Source organism: Equus asinus, chromosome 21, assembly GCF_041296235.1.
Source record: "Equus asinus isolate D_3611 breed Donkey chromosome 21, EquAss-T2T_v2, whole genome shotgun sequence".
In the NCBI taxonomy this organism is placed as follows: Eukaryota; Metazoa; Chordata; class Mammalia; order Perissodactyla; family Equidae; genus Equus; species Equus asinus.
Window position 1 is genome coordinate 16,985,571 of NC_091810.1, and position 20,883 is coordinate 17,006,453.

A 20,883-nucleotide genomic window follows, 5' to 3' on the forward strand; every position below is an offset into this window, starting at 1 on the left:
GCACCTCATAGATAATTAATGTTTATTGAATGAAGCCACATTGAAAGATCAAGAACTGATGGTTTTTTGGAGGCCTGAAGTATGAATTTTATACGGAAAAGCTGGTCTGCTTTGTCTTGTAACTGGCACATACATAGTAGGTGTTCAGGAAATGTTGAAGAATGCTGAATGAATGCTGAGTGTCTTTAAAGGGGTGTGGTTAAGAAGATATTTTTCTCAGTTGTTGAACTAATAGAATGCATTTATTTTCCCAGTAATTATGTGTGCATGCATGTGTATGTGTGTGTTTAAATAATCCAGAAAAGGGAAACTGGGCAAAAGTAGTTTGGTTTTCCACCATCTTTAAATCTTTTGCAGTTTTTGCTTTTATAGGTATGTTGTAATTTAAGGAAACAATTAAAAATAAACATCACGGCTTCTTATAGAGCACTAGATAAATTGGTGATAGGCAGTGGTGATAGTAAGTACACTATAAAATGTGACATTTTAAGGTAAAGATTCCTATTGAATTTAAAATACCATTTAACTCACCAATGGAATTCGTGCACTTTTCATGAGTACATTGAATATTTTAAGCTACACGGTTCTGCATTCTCTCTCAGCTAAGGAGGCCAAAGAACAGAATGGTTCAATCTTGGTAGTTTTTGTTAAAACTAATAAACTAACAACAACCGCCACCACAACAAAAATCTCAGACTGGTAGTAATGCTCTGTTCATAGAGTGGCCTTTGTTCTGAAAACGATGTTTTACAGGGTATGTCTGTACAGGCATGTTATTATGCATGCACATAAACATTTATAAGCACAAATAATGCAGGCATCAATATTCACAATATCCCTTCTTTTGGTTCTGACATGAGCTGCTTCCTGGAGTCAGCAAGCTTTAGCTAAGTAGACAGAGTGGAATTTAGCCCTTTTCTCTATCTGTTCCTGAACCAAGTCCATTGGATTTCTCTGCAAGGTGGGAGTTTCGTCCTTAGAATTGTGGTTTGCATTTGGTGGAGGAATCATTCTAATTGCTAACTACCAGAATTCTAAAAGAGCCTTTCCAATTCTGTTTACATTTTTTTTTTCTGTTTAGGCTCCAGCCAGGAATGGAGACGCCGCTGGATGTTTTGTCAAGGGCAGCTTCTTTGCTGCATGCTGATGATGAAAAACGTAAGTCAGGAGTCTCTTGTAAGTGCTTTTTTACCTATGCCCCCTGTCTCCTGCACTATAATAAAATCACATGTTTCTCCACGTGGTTGTGTGGCTGTATGCTGTTAATTTTGGTTGTTTTCTTCAGAGATAACAGCATCTTGGCATCTTCATTTTTATTTTCAAGTGCCAGAACATATGAGTCTTTTAAATGTTATCTTTGGATGCTAGGGTTGTGCCTTTAACTCCAGGAAGTCCATTCCTTCACAGCTTACTTTAGTGGGATCTGGAATGGAGTTACTCTTTACTGTCTCTGGAAGTTTAGATAAATATGTGTTGGTTGATGGACTAATTGACCTACAGAGAACTAGAGTTGGAAAAAAATCGACCAGTATCATTTATGTCATTGGAAGTGTGCAGTATGTATCATAATGGGAAACAGTTATGCAAATTCTCTTTGCACAGCTGAGAGCAAATATGGGGGGAAAAAACATTCACTAATGTGGTGGGGGAGGGGCAAGAGGAGAATGAACATTGACATTGGGAGATTTTTCCACAATGTGTGAAAGTGATTTTCCTGCTCATCCCCAGGTGTATTTGTTTTTAAATGTTCTTGTTCAAAGTTAAAATTGCTTGCCGAACAATATTTGCAAGAATGGCTGTTTTATGTGGGAACAAAGTTGTGTTCTTTTTCTAAGCACTAAAATACAGATAACAAAAATGTAGATAAGGTTGAGCTTCTACACATAAGTTCTTGAAGATGAGCTACTTTCCAGTTTAGTTCTTAATAAATTGGCAACTGGAAGTGCGTGTCCTTAAATGTACGGTCTGCCTTTTTACTAGCTGTTAACACTTTTATTTTTCTATGCCTCAGTTTCCTTATTAGTTACATGAAATGACAATAACTACTTACAGAGTGTTTGTGAGGATCGCGTGGGCTGTTGTGTATCCAGTGCCGCCTTAGCTCTCAGCTCCTGGTGGGACTGCCTTGCCCGTTCTCTCTGGGCACTTGTGGGCCCTCTGATAGGATTTGCTCTGCTCTTCTCTGTTATCGGTGGGTCTGGGGTCTGCATCCTCCCACCCTCCTCCCCACTCACAGGGGATTATCTTTAGACTAGTGATTTGATGCGGTAAGCATTAAGGGTTCTTTTCAACCTCTTATATAATTTACATTTATTTAGCTTTTGATTGTTGGGAGGCTGTAGGTACCGGATGGTGAGGTGTGAGTACCCCTTCCTAAGGACAGGGAAGCTCAGGGATGCTGAGTGTCATTCCAGGACTTTGAGCTAAGGAGAGTCAGCTCAGGTTGCCGACTTTTATCTAAACAACAGAAAACCCCTTTATGTCTCTAAGATTGCAATAGATGTTACTGACTTGAATAGCTAGTTACAAACTTTGTTAAACATTAATATAGTTAATTTAAAAGTTTTTATAGGAGACAGAATTTTGAATTTCTCTGTTTTATAATGCCCATGTTTAGTTAGGATCAGTAAAACAAAACACTGTTGATACAAATGAAAGATAGAAGTAATGACCTCAGGGCAGCCCTTTGTGTGCTGAGTGCAGAGTCAGTTTCTTCTGTTTCTCTCAGGTTCACTCCTGGAGCCCAGCTTCAGGATCTGTCTGTTCAGGTTGGAGGCCTGCATAGTTGTCAACTCAGTGAGCAACGACTGAACGCTTAGGTATAAGGGGCATGTGTAGATAGATGCACAGGGGCAGCCCCTGCCTTCCTGGAGCTTGTGAACTGATTTGTGTGTAGACTCTTTGCGGCTGCAGAATGCAGAGAAGAGGAGATGGGTGTTCTTGATGACGTCGATGCTGGGCCTCCTGGTAGCCTACAGTTTGGGAGAGCTGTTTTTATGGAAACAGAATGATGCTACTAAAGGAGAGAGGAGTTCTTACTTTCCTCCTGTATTGAACGCAGCTATTAGTGGTTTGCAGAGTAAGGATAGATCCGTGTTTAAGGCCAGAATGATCCACAGAGTAGACTTTATTCTCAAATATTCTTGTTTGGACTCTGGCGATTCCAGTCGGTTTAGGAATGGGCTGGCATAATTCTGGTCTGTCTCTGTAATGGGTCCAGTTTCTTGGGATCGTTTTTTACCTTTAAAGAAAAGGAAAAAAGTCCAAAGATGTCTATAATCGTTATTATTAACATCTAGGCAACATTTTCGAGAAACTTTATTACTTGGTGCTCTGTGCACCACCCGCAAGTGTAGAGCTCAAAAACCAGGCATTCGTTGTATTTTCTAATGCCTAGTGATGTAAGTATGTGGAGACTCATGCAATTTATAGGCAAAGTTGAGCATTACATTCAAAGTCTTTCAGTAGATTTCTGAAATCCTATTTGGGCTTGTTCAGCCTGATTCAGCTCTCTCTGCCCTAGATGAATTCTATTTTAGCTTTTGTTATAAATTGGTCTTACACTTAACATTCTCCTCAACACTTCAAAAAAGTCTTGTGTATGTAATCTGATTTGGGTGTCTAATTATGGACAAAAAAATGTGCTACTACTTGAGATCAGTTTCCCAACTCATGTAGGTGACCTCAATGATTCTCTTTTCTTTTGCTCATGGAGGACCGAAAACTGAGGCATTTTTGAAGATGTTATTGTTTTAGCATCTTGAAGGGAACAGTACCGATTAGGACTTGAGTATATAATACCCGATAGTCTTAAGGCTTCATTATGTCTACTAGGAGGGAATAAAAGAAATATCTCAACAGCACACTGTAGAGCGAAAGTCAATAGTGAAATGGTGGTTTTGTACTAACACAATAGTCACTTATCTGGATGGCTCAGAAGGAATACATTTACTTAAAATAATCATCCCACTGCTCATGAGACATCGATTTAATCAGCGTCCAGGGTAATCCTGGAAGGTACTTAGTGAAAATACAACGTGACGTTGCCAGTTTTCCATGTGCTTGAGGAATCTCTCCTTTCAGTGATGATTAAGCTGGTGCTGGGAACACCCCAGCCTTTTTCCGGGTCTGTTTTTAGTAGTCAAAACTGAGCAAAATTTGAGGACAGGACGCTTATATACACTGATGTTTAAAGCACACCTTCGTGCGTCTTTAACACGATACTTCATTTTATTGTGATGTTTACAAAATGTTTTATTTTTGGTAATTTTGTTCTTGGATCTTCTGGTTATAAGACCTTCTTGTATCTGCTGACTTCCTCACTTAGATTAAAATAATTTTAAGAAACGTGTAACTTTGTTTTTGAGGATTTTGGTGGCAGTCTAATGAGTATGCACATGATGGGAAAAAGCCAGCTAAGGCTGGCGTGAGTGATGTGGAAAGAGCCGTGAGGGAGGACGGCAGCTTGTGCAGACGTTGCTGCTGCCTCTGCGCCTAGAAATTCACGAACTCCTTGTTTGGTGAAGGTCACTGAAAGTTGACTAATTGATGCAGTGTAAATTACCATAGTCCTTCCAAGTAAAGCATTTCTAGGAGTGCAAGCTTTTATTATTGTGGGGACTCATGCCCTAGATATGTGGAATGTTTTCATGTATATAGGTTGTGGTCTATTTTGCTGTAAAAAGGGAAAAAAAATCTATCCGATTGTAACGTAACGATCGATTGCCCTCACGTACTGTTTTTCTCAGATTGATTTCTTTCCTCCAAGATCGTGGTCACCTTTAGTCAGCCTCCGCATCAATAAAGTAAACCAGCTGCTGTGCCCACAGGTTAGCGTGCTCCAGCCGGCACTTTGCTTCGACCGGATCAGCTGGTTCTGCTCCTGATTTTTTTTTCTCTCTTCTTTCGTCCCCTTTTATTTTCTTGCCTTTCCTCTCAGCATCTGATACAGTGGCTTTCAAACATTTTTGACCATGGCACAGAGTAAAAAAGTGTTTATATTGTGACCTTTGTACTCATATATTGACATAACTGATACGAAAGCTTCATGAGACAATACTTACCCTGACTCTGCACAGTGTAGCTTCATTTGCCTGTTATTTCCTTTTTTATTTTACTTTATCTAAATAAAAGTTAGGTCTTTTTTTTTTTTTTAATTTTCAGAGTCAGTGCTCAAGAAAATGGTCACTCCCTTTTGGTTAAGCCTGTTTGGCTCCCTCTTGCTCCCTAAGGCATGTTCCCGGTTGTACCACGGCTCCGTCGAGACTGCCTGGAAGAGTCCGATTGAAGGACATCGATCTGCTCGTTTGTAGCCTAATTTGATGGCTTTGACCACTGCACTTGAGATTTTTATCCTCTCTATTCTAACACCCGAGAGGGATGCCGTGCATCCAAGGTGGGGGCTCACTGCGGCAGCGACTTCCGGAGAGGAGAGAGGAGTATTTGTAAGCGTCTAAAAACGCCTTCCCAGCTGATTCTGACGTTGGGTCCCTTCCCCCAGATGAGAGTCATTGGTCTGATAATACTCCTTAGGGACTTCCGGATCTGCATCTTTAAGAAGGAGGGGCTGGATCCTTCTAGGTATGAGGCATTGTAATTCTCTGACTATCATATCCTTTAGTCGGATTCATCAGTTGTTTATATTTTGTCCCGTTCCCTTTATTGTTCTCTCCCTCCGTGTCTCTCTCTACACACATACACATATATGCACATATGTATATATATGCAGGTTATTTTTCCTGCAACATTTGAGAGTAAGTGGGACATATTATGCCTCTTTACTCCTAAATGCTTAAGTATATATTTCCTATGAATGAGAACATTCTCTTGCATAACCACAGTATGGTTATCTTTATTATAATGTTACTTAAATAGAAGCATGTAACTGGGCATAAAAGCTTTGTGCTTATGGTTCTTTTACAACTTCATAAGCGGACTATGACTTTGTAATTTAAATGTAGCCAATCAAAGTTAGCAGTGACACAATAGATGCAGATCTGCAACAGCTACGTCCAGTTCCAGCTGTGCGGCACCCACTGCCCTGTGCTGGGTGTGTCCTTTAGTGTCAGGGTGCCCGTGCTGGGTGTGTCCTCTGATGCAATTTCCTCACCACTTTGATCTTTGCAAACTCTTGTAAAATATGTCTTGAACAGATTATGGTGCCCTAAGTTGGCTTTCTCTTAATGGAAATGCCTCAGTTTTAGATTAGCTTTCTTTCTGTCTTTTTCTCATTAGACTGGGGAAAAAACTGCAAACACTGTCACCAAAATCATGTGCCAAAGACTTGGTTACGCAGTAGGTGTCTGATTCAGAATATGCTTATGGCAGATTTTAAAAAAGATTCTCATTGAGATAACGACACAAGTGAAAATTCTTCCCAGACTCCTGAGTATTTTAAGTTAAAGGATTACTGTATTATCTCATTTAGTTCTCAAAAACAACCCTAATCAGTAGGTGCTATAATTAGTCCCATTTTGTAGATAAGGAGATGGAGCCTTTACAGAGCTTAGCTAATTTGCCTAAGGATGCTCAGCTGGTCGTGGGGTGTTTCGATTTGAACTCAAGCAGCTGACTCTGAAGTCTAAGCCCTTAATTTCTCTGCTGTATGCCTCCGAGACAGGGCATTGAAGACTTGACTGCTAATATATACCTGTGTGTGTGTGTGTGTGTGTATATGTATATATATATATATATATATAAATAAATTAAAAAAAACCCAAACCAAAACCACACACACACCAAAACTTCTGTGTACCCCACCTCCGCTAATAAGTCAGCAATGAGGTTTTCGTTTGGAGAAGGTTTCCCAGCCAGTGAAATAGCATTTCCAAAGTATTAAGTAGCTGTAATCAGCCAGTCATTTAGGGTGGGTGGTGGCACATATTGAAGAACCACTGGGACTGCCTTCTCTCGTGTCTGGCTCGGACACGCTGCCACAGGACCTCTTTTTGTGTTGAGCTTTCTTTTCTAGTAAGTACCTCAGTTAACTTAAGGAGAGGATCTCGGCCCCAGGCACATAGGCTGCTTCACAAAGTAACAGGATCCCTCATTGCCAAAGTGTTCAAGTAGAGATGAGATCAGCACTGTTCAGAGGCTTTGTAGAAGGGAATTGACCTTGCGTGGGTGGCGGCACTTGGTGACCTGAGAGTCTATGAGTCTGTGTTAGACCCTGGGCCTGTTCAAGGCCAGAATCCTGTTCCGTACTGCTTTGTGTTCCAGGCACGTACCATTTGATGCGTGTGGTAAGCATTTAATAAGCAAATATTAGTAATAAAATAACTGCTGGAGTGAAAGGCTCATCTCTACTGTATTAATTTATTAACAGTGGCAAAAATTACTCATTAAAATTATGATTATCACCACTACTAATGTACAGATTCAAAGGAGTACCATATTCTGCTTGATAAAACTTCATATTTGCCAAACATTTTCATTTGATTCTTATAACAAGGCTGAGTAGGAGGTGTCAGTAAAAATTAAGCTTGAAGAAGTTGGATGCCTAATTCGAGATTGAAGTGTAAAAAGAGAAAAAAAAAGAAGCTTGAGGTGTCCCCCACCCCCCCAGTGCCTGCATGTGCAGTCACATGCTATGATCCTTGGACTGGTGGTTAACTGAGTGTCGGCTGTTTGCCCTGAGCTAACGTCTGCTGCCAATCTTCCTCCTTTTGTGCATGAGCTGCTGCCACAGCATGGTCACTGACAGACAAGTGGTATAGGTCAGTGCCTGGGAACTGAATCCAGGCTGCTGAACTGGAATGCACCAAGCTTAACCACTAGGCCACTGGGGTTGGCCCCCACGCCTCGTTTCAGTTTTCATAATAGGGACTCAATTTACTGCCCTTTCTAAAGGTCACTAATAGTATGTTTGTGCTTTCAGTTATTTCCCTTTTGTGAACAATGGCATTGAAAATATTATCTCCCGGTAGCCTATTTTGCTTAAAAAAGCTTCATGAAACATAAGGCAGGGTAGTATTATGTGCTTATTTAAGGCACTCTCTAGGTGTGGTGAGCTGCTTTAATCAACATCTGCCTTCCAGGGAGGGCACCTGGCATTTAGTCCGAAGGGCTACCCTCCAGAGACAGCCACGACAAGTGTCTCTGCTATTTTTGTAGTTTTATATCAGATCAAATTAGCATAGTAAATGTTAGAAATGGATCTCCACTGGTGAAAATAATAGCTTGTTAATTAGCATAATGGATGTTGAAAATAGATTCTTCCACCAAATAGCTCTTTAGACACTTGAGGATGGTTTATTATGTTTCCTTTAAAGGAATATTTCTCAGTCTGTAGAAATCCCTGCTGTCCTTTAATACACATAAAAATGTTATGAACTATTTTAATGTCATTTGCAATTCAATTTACAATATCAGAGTCAAGAATCATTGGGTGAAGTACTTCCTTTTTTCCGTTTGATATGTATCTTTCTCAGTGGCGCCTTTGCCTCCCAGCGTGTTCCTCCCTGCCCGTTTCGCTTCCCTTCTCTGCATCTTGAGAATCACTGTCCTAATCAGTATCTTGTCTGAACATCGCCAGTGCAAGCAAACATTCTTGGCTGGCAGTGTCTTCTAAACGCATCATTCGAAGTCGCTGTCTTCACCAACCCTGGCTCGTCAGTGCCTCCCTGTAATATGGTACATTCAGACCTAGGCAATGATTTTTCTGTGTGATCTGATTGAGTGTAGTGTACCTAGGACAACCACCAACTTTGTTCTAGTCCAAGAGTTCTTGGGGATGAAGAGACAGAAAGGGGTAAGGCAGACTGGTGACGAGTGGGTGAGGCAGCCAAGTGTTGGACTGTAGGGAGCAGTGGGAACCCTGGAGAACAGAGGCCTCCACTCCTTTTCAAGGGGCAGCTGCCACCCAGCTCTGACCACTGTTGTGTCAGACTTGGCTCAGGAGAGCTGATTGTGTGGGTCTCTTGCCAACTTCTGACCTCATGCTGGGAGCTCAAAATCAGCCGTGGTGGGGGTATTGACACCATGGCAAGAGCTCCAGATCAGGGAGTGGGGGTATTGACACCACGGCAAGAGCTCCAGATCAGGGCTCTTTTGGTTTTCTTCCTGACAGAGCCAGTTGTTACCATTTACCAGCACGCTGCTGGCTCCTGCTGACTTCTTTTACCTGGGACTGTGGGGCTGGATTTGTCAAGTTTTCTGATTGTTCAGGACAAACCGAAAGCTGGATCTTTATGTAAGATTACTAGATTTTTAAAATTCCATGTAAGCCAAGCAATAGTTCCCTTGCCAAGATTGGACCTACACATGACTATCTAGTTAGTGTGTGCTTTCTGGTCTAGTCTCAATACTTCTATTTATACAACCTAAAATAACAGGTTTTTTTTTTTTCCTAAAGTAACCTCACTTAGCTTCTCTCCCCTCCCCCATCATAGTTGTGAAATACTACAATTCTTTAAGAGGTGAAAAGGTGATATTTAACACTAAACCTTATCTTCTAGTATCTATCATCTCAATGTGGACATTAGTTTGGATATGTGTATTTTTTCTTCGCATTCAGATTTTCTCTTGTTAAAAGACAAAAGCCACATCTTTCCTTCATCTTCTTTTGCTTTCTGATAAATTTATGTTACACACGTATGAAATACTTGTTGACTTGGCATTTGACGTAGATATAATTTGTAGAAGCAATACATTTGAGGTTTACACTTTTAGAGAAATTGAATCAAGTTTGAAAAATCAAACTGTTACATCCTTAGTGGCCTTAGATTCATTGTAACTGCCTTTTTATTGGGTCAAACTCTTGATTCCTTGTAAATGAAATGAACAAATCTTCATTTATTGGGAGAGTTACCATTTCTTTCTCTAGGATGGCCTTTCTCATCAAATTTTACAAATATATGTTTTTTCTCCCTCTGAAAAATATTGCTTAAATGTCGCTTCTTTCTTGGAACTTACCTTGTTTAACTGGACTGTAGTCACTTTTTAAAATGAACTTGGCAAGACAGGAATCTGTTTTGTTCATCAGTTAAGCAGTGGTTGAGAAGAATGATTTTTCAGTTCCCTAGCAAAGTGCTAGTTTAGGGTGCTTTGAATAATAAATTACAGTTTAAATTCCATAGGAATATTTCATTTACAAATTCAGGAGGACAAACTGGATTTTTGGAGTAAAATGGCAGCCTGAACATATACATCAGGCTCCCCTCTTACCAGAAGTCCTTAAAATGACAAAATATAGACATTTAAAAAAAATCGTAACACTGCTGGAAAACTAGAGAGGGGGTGTCTACCTTCAGTAGACCAAAAATTATGAAGAATTCCTGGAAAACTGAAAACATATGGGATTAGACTGACCAAAGGAAAACAAAAACAAAAATAAAAAATTATAACTCAAAACACAGGTGCAAAAGGAAATGGAATTGAAAGCAGAGCTTACAGCGACTAACAGCTGCCAACAGGAAAGGGGCCCTGGAGCAAAATTCAAGAAATTAAAGTCTTCCATTTATAACAACGACCTCATGGCAAAGAACTGAGAACTGTGCCCTCAAGAAAGTGAGCATCCTGTTTGGGAGGATTCCTCACGTGGGTTTAGGGACCTGAGGGAAGTGGAGTAGAGCTTAAGGTCGCCATGGCCACTCCCGACAAAAAGCATGCCGGGAAAGGCAGTGTAAGCCTTCTAGTAGGCAATATCTACTAAAATTCTTCACCACAAGAGGAAGGACTTTCTTATTTTGACAGGTTTGTGTATTTGTCTCCCAGCCTGCCTTCCTGCTTGTTCCCCACTCATATACCCTGAAGCAAAGCCCATCATTGGACACCTCTTATACTCTTACGTAGAGCCTTTAGTTGACCCTCCCCAAGGAGAGACCTAATTCCAGACATGAGACGTGCGTTAGTTGCTCTTGTTGATTGACCTGGTCTTTTATTCTTAAGCATGATTGACTATCGAAGGATCATCAGACATTTGAGGAAAACAAATAGCAAGAAAGAGAAGACCCAGGGTAAGCAGACTTTAGGGAGTGTTGGAGAAGCTGAGAACATGTTAGTTGATATCTTCAAAGAGATTCGAGATAGGGAATATATTAAATAAAAGTAGCCTGCTGTAGAAAAAAAGATAATTTAGAACAACAAAGTTCATGGAAATTCAAAATATGATTGTTAAACTTAGATTAAATAGATCAGCTTGAATCAAATGATATGATTAGAGACAAAATTAGTGATCTGGAAGGTAGGCAAAAAAATTTTTACAGAATATTACAAGGAAATTAGGAAGTAATAGAGATCAACTCCAGGATCTTAGACGTCTAGTAGCTAGAAGTTCTGGTGAAAGAAGAAGATGCATTTATTAGAAAAATAGGAAATAAATGAGTCAAGTGAACAACCCAAATAATAATAATAAAAATGTACCCAAGGTAGAAAAAATTGCTCTCTGCTTTATCTTTATAAATAAAAGATCTGATGAGTTTTACCAAATCTTCAAGAAACAAATTTCCCTGTAAGACTATTCTCGTTGTATAGAGCACTTTCTAATTCCTTATGTAAAGGTAATATAACCATGACACCAAAACTGGACAAGGAAAGCTTAAAGTATATGTATATATTATAAATAAGTTTCACTTATAGCATAGATATGAAAATCCTAAATTAAATACAAAAAAATTCAGTCTAGCAGTGTGTTCAGAGTAACATGTCACATGTTCATGTAAGTCCTTTGCATCATAGGAATGCAAGGATGGTTCAATAATAGGAACTCTTACAATATAATATTTATATTACTTTAGTAGATTAAAAGAAGCTAAATCCATATAATATTCATGACAGAAGTCCAAAGAGTATTTGATGAAATTCAGCATCTGTTCATCATAAAAACCGTTAGCATGATATGAATTAAAAGAAACTTTCTTAAACTAATAAAAGTTATCTGCTAGAAACCTGTGATGCATATGTTTAATAATGAAACAGTTTAAAAAGGAGTAAGACAATTTAAATAGCATTCAGCCTGAGATTCTAGCTAGTGAATTTTATTTTTTTCTTTTTTGGTGAGGAAGCTCAGCCCTGAGCTAACATCTGTTGCTAATCTTCCTCTATTTTGTATGTGGGGTGCCGCCACAGCATGGTGTGATGAGTGGTATGTACGTCGGTGCCTGGGAACCTGTGAGTTCCGGGCCACTGAATCGGAACATGTGAACTTAATTGCTGCACCACCGGGCTGGCCCCTAGCTAGTGAATTTTTTTTTTTTTTTTGAGGAAGATTAGCCCTGAGCTAACATCTGCTGCCAATCTGCCTCCCTTTCTGAGGAAGACTGGCCCCGAGCCAACATCCGTACCCATCTTCCTCTCCTTTATATGTGGGATGCCTATCACACCTTGGCCCACCAAGTGGCGCCATGTCTGCACCCAGGATCCAAACTGGCGAACTCCTGGCTGCCGAAGCAGAACGTGCACACCCAACCGCTGCACCACCAGGCTGACCCCTGAATTTTTTAAAAGAGATATAAAAACTGAAAAGGGATAGGCAAAACTATAATTTTCGTCTATTTTAATAGTCTACCATAAAATCATAACAATAAATGGAGAAAAAAGCGACAAGAACTAATAAGAGAGTTAAGTAAAGTGGCTGGTTACAAGAATAGTGTAAAAAAAAAATCAGTATTATCCTTATTCACTTGCAACAACCAGTTAGGAATTATCTCTAAAAAAAATCTCATTCATGTATCAACCAAAGATATAAAATATTTAGGAAAATATCCAACAAGTAACATGGAAGACCTATATGAATATATTGTAAAACTATTGAATGATATAAAGATATGAATAAAAGGAAATACATATATTTCTGAGTAGGAAGATTCAGTCAAAGATTTCAGTTACATTCAGATTAATCTATAAATTCAATATAATCCTGATCAGAATATCAAAAGTAGTTTTTAAATTGATAAACTGATTATGAAGTTTATTTCAAAATTTTTGAAAAATAAAGGATGAGGAGAGAAGAGACTTGATATATCTGACATTAAAATGCTCAGTGAATTCAATTTTATTACTATAAATGAAATAAAATGGGATACTATTGGTATAGGGATAACTAGAGCAGTATTTCTGTTTTTTTGATGGAGGTGTAATTGACATACAGCATTGTGTTAGTTTCAGGTGTACAACATAGTGATTCGTTATTTGTATAGACTGCAAAATGATCACCACAATAAATCTAGTTAACGTGCATCGCCACACATAGTTACAGAACTTTTTTTCTTGTAGTGAGAACTTTGCAGATTTGCTCTCTTAGCAGCTTTCAAATGCCCGTTACAGTATTGTTAACTATAGCTGCCAGACTGCATTACGTCCCCATGACTTATTTATTTTGTAACTGGAAGTTTGTACGTTTTGAATCCCTTCACGCATTTTGCCCACCCCCACCTCCTGCCTCTGGCAACCCCCAGTCTGTTCTGTGTATCTATGATAGTGCAGTATTTCTTACACTTTTTTTAAACTACAGCTCATAGTAACAGAAGCATTTAACAGTTCAACCAAGTGTACATATATACATCTATATGAAACAAGTTTCCTAGGATAATATTTTACTGTATCAGAATATGCTCTGCTATTTTCTATTCTAATGTGCTTCACTAAAAGATGACAACAATGGTGGTTATGAAGCATTAAACTGATTTTAGGAACCACTAGTGGGTTACATTTTGTAGTTGGAAAAGCCCCAAGCTAGAGTAATTGAAACAGAATAAAATCCAGAAATACACATATACATATAGGTATGTGTGTGTGTGTATGGATATATATGTGAATTTAATGTGTCATAAAGGCAAAATTTAAAATCCATGGAGAAAGAATGAAATTTATTTTTTTTTCAAGCTAAGATGGTTGGCTAATCATTTGGAAGAAAGTTAGGAAGGTTTCTTGCCTCCTGCTATACACTAGGGCAAATTTCAGATTGGTTGAAGAACTTACAGACCTTAAGAGTCAACTGTGATGGACCTATAATGCTTATAACTCAACACCCAGTCACCCAAAGGAGACCTCAGATACTGCTAGATTCTGTTCAAATCAGCAAATATGTGTTGCCCACCCATTTTTGAACAATGTGTTAGGTTCTGCAAACCACAAGCTCAGAGTCTTCAAGTGTAAGGAGACAATTATGTAAATAACTGTGACACACAGGAGAGGGTTGATCACGTGAGACATTTCCAAAGACTGTGACGGTTCTAAGGAGAAAGAGACCATCTGGTTGAGAGAGAGCAAGAAGAGTTTCATGGAGAAGGTAGAATTAGAGAGAAATGAGGAGTAGAAATGGAGAGTGATGCCATGTTCCCAATGGGAACAACATGAACAAAGACGTGGAGCAGGCTTGGTGTGTGGCGTTCCTGGGGATGAGTGTCCTGTTGGCTGGAGGAAAAGCAACACAAAGGTGGAGAAATAGGAGATTAGGATAGAGAGGGAGGTGTAGGGGCATTGTGAGTGCTAGTGGGAGGAAATTCTGGTTGATTCACTAGGCAATGAAGAGCCATTGATGGATGTTGAGTAGGGAAATGATATTAAAAAAATTATATATATTTTAAAAAGCTTATATTCATGTATATATTTATAATATGGAAGGCAAATTATAAAAAAATGAAGTTAGGAGTTGAACAGTTTAGTTTAGCTAGAGATACTTGAATATATTTGTTGTTATTAGAAAACTAATCATCCTTTAAAAGAAACAACCTTGTAGAGGTTTATGTATTTCAGGAACATTTAGAGAAGCCAAATTAAGATCAATGAACAATAAAATAAAAAACATGCGGGTCTATAGCTCCTGGGCTCTGACAAAGAGCTCTACTGAAGAAATTCAGTCTAGGATGGTTCTAATCTAATTTCTTCCTTCAGTGAAAGAAGTGAAGGGATTGGTAAGATGTCATTCATTCAGAAAGTTTTACGGAGGCGCAGACTTGTACAGAGAACCATGCTAAGCTTTGAACAGAACACGTTAAAATGGATAAGACATAACTCTTGCTTAAAGTCTAAAAAGAGCTAGACCTTAATAAGCACTTGTATTGGTTTTCAATTGCTGCTCTAACAATTACTACACTTAGTAGCTCAAAACAACACCTGTTTATTTTATTGTTCCATTGATCTTAATTTGGCTTCTCTGAATGTTCCTGAACTTAGCAATTTCTGTTTTGACTATGGCACTTTAGGTCCACTTTTCCTCATTATATCCCTTCTGTCTGAGCTTTCAGAAGAATTTCAGAGATAAATTACAGGAAGCTAGTTTACCTTTGCCTGAGTAGGCCGTTTTTTCTTAATCTTTCTATATTAAATTTTAAACTTTTTTTTCCTGTTTTCCTAAGAATGGGTCGTTCTAGTCACCAGAGAGGTAGCCTTTCAGATAATTCAGTTTGAGAGCAGGCCCTGCTCGCCCACGTCCACGACACCTCGCTTTTTCTCTTATAAACTTTAGAAGCAAAAGGAAAGCCTTATTAATATTTGTATCATAACTGTGTTCCAGCAGCACCATTTTAACCAGAGATAGTCAATTATTCTTGAGACCTGTTGAAAATCCAGTTGTTCTGATTGTAGAATACTAGATGTTATTTACTTGTTTTTTAAGATTACGAAATTAAAATATAAAGTACTTGGTAATTGTCCTTGAAATATGTACATAAAAGCATATTTACAGAATATGTTAAATTTTGCTTTCTTCTACGGATTTGGTTATTTTTCATGGTATTGAACTTGAAATTTCAGTTGAGATTTATGGAAGTCTCATGATTTGATGTTCACATCTCATGTGGCACAGATAATTTTATAAATAAATTAGTGTCCTAATATTAATAGCATGAAGGAATAGCATGGTTAAAGCTTATCAGTTTAGAAGATAATCAGTTACACTTTAACGTATGTTTTCTGTGGGTGAGTAAATTAATTGTTTACATCTTGGAGGGGAAGGAAGGGTTTAAAAGAATTTGGTTTTTACATCTAATTTGAATATTATTGGTTAATCTTGGCTATTTTTTTTTTTTTTTTGAGGAAGATTAGCCCTGAGCTAACTACTACCAATCCTCCTCTTTTTGCTGGGGAAGACTGGCCCTGAGCTAACATCCATGCCCATCTTCCTCTACTTTATACGTGGGACGCCTACCACAGCTAGCGTGCCAAGCCGTGCCATGTCCACACCCAGAATCTGAACTGGCGAACCCCGGGCCACCAAAGCAGAATGTGCGAACTTAACCGCTGTGCCACCCGGCCGGCCCTAGGCTGTTGTTGAACTTCAAAATTTGTACAACCGTAGTGTCCTGGGTGAGGATTCTGAACCCCCTAAGCTTTGCCTGTGGAGATTGGGATGGGCTATTTCTGCAATAAGAATAAAAGTAGGTTTTTCTCTTATTAGATTTGTTTGTAAGTGTACTAATATTTATGTACCATGCTGTTTTCTAGTGAGGCCAGTGAGCTGCTGAGTGTTTTACCACATAATGTTGCGAAGTGCCAGGATCTGGTTTTGGCATTTGATGTGTGTTATCCTACTGAAATAATCGATACACAGAAATTGTACATAATGCTGCGTTGTGGATGCCGTGCTGCTGGTTGCGTGCTGGCTGGCAGCTCAGCTAGCGGGAGCCTTGCCTCCTAGAGTCATGTCCCTTCTTGGGTGCAGCCTGTACGCAATGCCTGGTGGAGAAGGGGTGTGAGGTCCAGCCAGCCCTCTGCCCCTGACTCTGAGGGGCCCTCCCCTTTCAGAGCTTGCTGTGGGAGCGGCTGAGGCTCGGTCTCACTGCTTGTAGCCCATCTTCTCCGTCTGCTCTTGGCTCCTTCCTTTCCCCCACAGGGGTGATCCTGATTGCACTCCCACCCTCTTCTGTACACTCTCTCCGTCTTGCCCTGCTTTCTGAGGAGCCCAGCGTGCAGCTGACCTCTGCTTCCCTTTGAGGACTTCTGGGCACGCAGATGCTGCTTTAGGCTTACAGGGATGGACAGGACTTTGATTATCCTCTTGTTCAGTCTTCCCTCCAATGCAGAGGTGCCCACTGCATATTCTTGATATTTGACTATCTAATGCTTGAATATAAGAGATGGAGGGTTTATTACATCATTCCACTGTCAGTTGTTAAACAATTTGAGGAGTTATGACAGTTTTGTTATCCATCCTTGTAACTTTCACTCCTTGGGCACACTTCTACTCTCAGCTCCTTAGAATGTCTCCTCCACTCTTTAGAATTGTTCCAATCTCCAGCGTTGGGATATTTGAAGAAAGTTATCATATTTCCCCTAAATTTTCTCTAATCCCATTGAAATGCCTCCCTTTCTCACCTATTTCTTATTTTGCTGAGCTTTTTTTTTCCAGCTTTATTGAGGTTTAATTGACAAATAAAAATTGTATATACTTAAGGTATACACTGATAGTTTGGTATACATACATACGTATTGTGAAATGATAACCACAATCAGGTTAATTAACACATCCATCACCTTACATAATTTTTTTTGTCAAGAGAACACAAAATCTATCCTCAGCAAATTTCAAGTATAGAATACAGTATTATTGGGGTCGGCCCCGTGGCCGAGTGGTTAAGTTCGTGCGCTCTGCTTCGGGGGCCCAGGGTTTCACTGGTTCAGATCCTGGGCACAGACATGGCACCACTCATCAAGCCACGCTGAGGCGGCATGCCACATGCCACAACCAGAAGGACCTACAACTGGAATATACAACTATGTACTGGGGGGCTTTAGGGAGAAGAAGGGAAAAAGAAAAAAAGATTGGCAACAGATGTTAGCTGAGGTGCCAATCTTAAAAAAAAAAAAAAGGTACGGAAAACTAAATCATCCCCTTCTACGGACAGAAGTTAATGCCTAAAACAAACTGTTAAAACTAGCTGGCTCTTTAAATTATGTACAATATTAATAACAATAAAGTCCTTAAAAAGTGGGCAAAGGATGTCAATATAATTCACTGAAATAAACGCAATGGCATTTCAACATATGAATACATGCTCAATCTTGCTCATTAGAAAAGATGCCAGGGGCCGGCCCCGTGGCCGAGTGGTTAAGTTCATGCACTCTGCTTTCGGGGGCCCAGGGTTTGGCTGGTTCAGATCCTGGGTGCAGACATGGCACCGCTCATCAGGACATGCTGAGGTGGCGTCCCATATTAACACAACCAGAGGGACCTACAATTAAGAATAGACAACTAGGTACGGGGGGCTTTGGGGAGGAGAAGAAGAAGAAAAAAAAAAGATTGGCAATGGATGTTAGCTCAGGTGCCAGTCTTTGGAAAAAAAAAAAGAATCCAGTATTATTAACTGTAGTCACCATGCTGTACATTACACACCCAGAACATATTAATCTATTAACTGAAAGTTTGTGCCCTTGGACCAACCTCTCCCCATGTCTTCCACCTCCCAGCTCCTGGCAACCACTTTGTTTCTATGAGTTTGACTTTTTTAGATAACACATATAAATGAGATTGTACAGTATTTGTGGTTGTCCAGTTTATTTCACCTAGCATAATGCCCTCCAGATTTATCTATATTGCTGAAATTGGCATGATTTCCCTTTTTTTTTTTTTTGAGGAAGATTAGCCCTGAGCTAACATCTGCTTCCAATCCTCCTCTTTTTGCTGAGGAAGACTGGCCCTGAGCTAACATCCATGCCCATCTTCCTCTGCTTTATACGTGGGATGCCTGTCACAGCACGGCTTGCCAAGCAGTGCCATGTCCGCACCCGGGATCCGAACCAGCGAACCCTAGGCCGCCGAAGCGGAACATGCAAACTTAACCACTGCACCACTGGGCCGGCCCCAGGATTTCCCTTTTTTGTGGCTGAATAATATTCCATTGTATACATAGACACACCACATTTTCTTTATCCCTTCGTCCGTCGATGGACACAGATTGTTTCCATATCTTGGCTACTGTGAATAATGCTGCAATGGATATGGGAGTGCAGCTATCTCTTCAAGATACTGTTTTCATTTCCTTTGTATAGGTACCCAGAAGTAGGATTGTTGGATCATATAGTAGTTTCATTTTTTACTTTTTGAGGAACCTCCGTCCTGTTTTCCATAGTGGCTGTACGAATTTACATTGCCATAAACAGTGTACAGGTCTTCCTTTTCTCCACATCCTCACCAACACTTATCTTGTCTTTCTGATAATAGCTATCCTAACAAGTGTGAAGTGATATCTTGTGGTTTTGATTTGCATTTCTCTGATGATTAGCGATATAGAGTACCTTTTTGTATACCTGTTGGCCATTTGTATGTCTTTTTTGGAAAAATGTCCATTCAGGTCCTTTGCCCACTTTTTGATTGGGTTATTTGGTTTTTGCTATTGAATTGTATGTATTCCTTATATATTTTGGATCTTAATGCCTTATCAGATACATGGTTTGCCATTTTTTTCCTACTCCATGGGTTGCCTTGTCATTTGCTTGATTTTTCTTTGGCTGTGCAGAAGCTTTTTAGTTTGATGTAGTCCCACTTGTTTATTGTTGCTTTTGTTTCCTGTGCTTTTGGTCTCATATCCAAAATAATCATTACCAAGACCAGTATCAAAGAGCTTACGTTCTATGTTTTCTTGTGGGAGATTTATGGTTTCGGGTCTGATGTATAAGTCCTTAATCCATTTTGAGTTGATTCTTTTTTAAAGATTGGCCCTGAACTAACATCCTTGCCAATTTTCCTTTTTTTCTTTTTTCTTTCTCCCCAAAGCCCCCCAGTACATAGTTGCATATGATAGTTGTAGGTCCTAGTTCTTCTATGTGGAATGCCACCTCAGCATGGCCTGGTGAGCAGTGTGTAGGTCTGTGCCCTGGATCCAAACCAGTGAACCCCTGGGCCGCCGAAACAGAGCGCGCAAACTTAACCACTCAGCCATGGGGCCGGTCCATCCCATACCATTCTTAATTATGTTCCAAATTGGGTTTATTCTTTTTAAATGTGGTTCAGACCAGGCCTTTGACATATTACTACATGTTCCATACATACTATTAGTTATCACTCCATTTTCGGACCTTTGCGCCAGCTGCACTCTCCACCTGAAATGCTTTTCTCCCAAGTCTGAATCACTGGCTCCTTCTTCACATTCAGTCCTCAGCTTGAGTGTCTCCTGGGGCCGCAGTATGACTTCCATGAGCCTCAGGCACTTCTGTGTTTGTAGGCACCTTCCTTCATAAAAAAAAATATTTAAAGTTATATTTTACAGTTCTCTTGGTATAAAGATGAATATATTAATATTATATATTAAAACATTCTCTTCAGCCTAACAGTTCATTTTTTTCTTCTGATTTTGAAAACAATTAAGCTGTTAGGCCTACAGTGCTTAACGGACAGTCAGCCCGAATGCGCCCTCCGCAGAGCAATGGCACACTCTGTCACATGATATTATGGTACAACTGTGTTCATTGCTGTATTCTTACTGTCTAGAGCAGAGGCAGGCTGATGAATGAATGAAGCGAGAAAGATACATTGGGCTCCAAGTGAAAATTTCTGCTCTAACCAAAGTACATGAGAATCGTATGCTCTTAAAATGTTTAAACGTTTAAGTTTTTATTATACAAATCATACCTGCTCATTGAAGAAAGTCTGATAAATTCAGAAAAGTAGAAAGAAAAAACTCATAATCTCCCACCATCCAGAACATCATGATTACTCTTTCGCTTTGTTTCTTCTGATCTCTTTTCCGTGCATCCTTCCTTGTTTCGTGTGATCACTGCTAGATGCTGGTTGCACTCTTTAAACTCTTTATGTTTTCCAATTAACATAATGTGAGCATTTTGGATGTTAGGAAATGTTCCCCAATACTTTAATCGTTGTATAATATACCATTCAGTGCATGGGCCAAAAGAGATGCTCCTTTATTGTTGAGTTTAAGAGTTATTTCTAATTTTTCCCTTTTATACATGATGCTACAGTGAACATCTTTTATTCAGACAGCTCTCCTT

At 39.5% G+C, this 20,883-nt stretch overlaps 1 protein-coding gene across 7 annotated transcripts in view; it reads left to right on the forward strand.

Annotated features, from left to right (window-relative positions):
• The window catches only part of VGLL4 (vestigial like family member 4), a 141,759-nt gene that overhangs the window by 12,942 nt on the left and 107,934 nt on the right, over positions 1-20,883 (forward strand). For 4 of the 7 annotated variants that reach the window (XM_014838382.3, XM_070493109.1, XM_044755034.2 and 1 more), the window contains exon 2: positions 1,082-1,158. In XM_014838382.3, the coding sequence (XP_014693868.1) occupies positions 1,095-1,158 (64 nt within the window). In that variant the 5' untranslated portion in view covers positions 1,082-1,094. Of the gene's footprint in view, positions 1-1,081; positions 1,177-20,883 lie in introns of all 7 variants that reach the window. The other 3 variants (XM_044755032.2, XM_070493108.1, XM_070493107.1) reach the window with 1 other exon arrangement.